The sequence below is a fragment of the Egretta garzetta genome, unplaced genomic scaffold (genome assembly GCF_000687185.1).
Source record: "Egretta garzetta isolate BGI_Z169 unplaced genomic scaffold, ASM68718v1 scaffold381, whole genome shotgun sequence".
Classification (NCBI taxonomy): Eukaryota; Metazoa; Chordata; class Aves; order Pelecaniformes; family Ardeidae; genus Egretta; species Egretta garzetta.
The window spans coordinates 59,782-60,141 of record NW_009258483.1 but is presented as its reverse complement, the minus strand read 5'-3'; the positions used below and the strand labels follow the sequence as shown (position 1 = coordinate 60,141).

The 360-nt window shown below is 67.2% G+C and overlaps 1 protein-coding gene across 1 annotated transcript in view; it reads right to left on the bottom strand.

The window, feature by feature from the left end:
* The window catches only part of GCGR (glucagon receptor), a 7,945-nt gene that overhangs the window by 4,404 nt on the left and 3,181 nt on the right, over window positions 1-360 (bottom strand). The window contains exon 2 of the mRNA XM_035900035.1: window positions 178-285. Coding sequence (XP_035755928.1) covers window positions 178-285 — 108 coding nt within the window. The remainder of the gene's footprint in view (window positions 1-177; window positions 286-360) is intronic.

The window sequence follows — 360 nt, the reverse complement described above, 5'->3', positions numbered from 1 at the left end:
GCACTGTGCACCCGGTGCCCGGGCCTGAGCGCCTGGGGCTGCAGCCGCACGCGTGCTCACACGCACGGAGACACGCATGCACACACATGTGCACACGCATGCACGCACACATGCACATACACACACATATACACGTGCACACGCATGTACACACGTGCATGCCCGCCCGGCCGTTACCTTTCTGGTACCAGGGCAGGAACCAGGGGCAGGGGACGCTGGCGGTGCTGTTGGGCAGCGTGTCGGGCCAGCAGGAGAACTTGTCGAAGGTGCGGTTACAGACGAGCTCTGCGGAGGGGGGGACACATGGCAGTGCCCTCAGCCCCACCCGTGCAGGGCGCCAGCCCCCACGCCCGCCCCCCG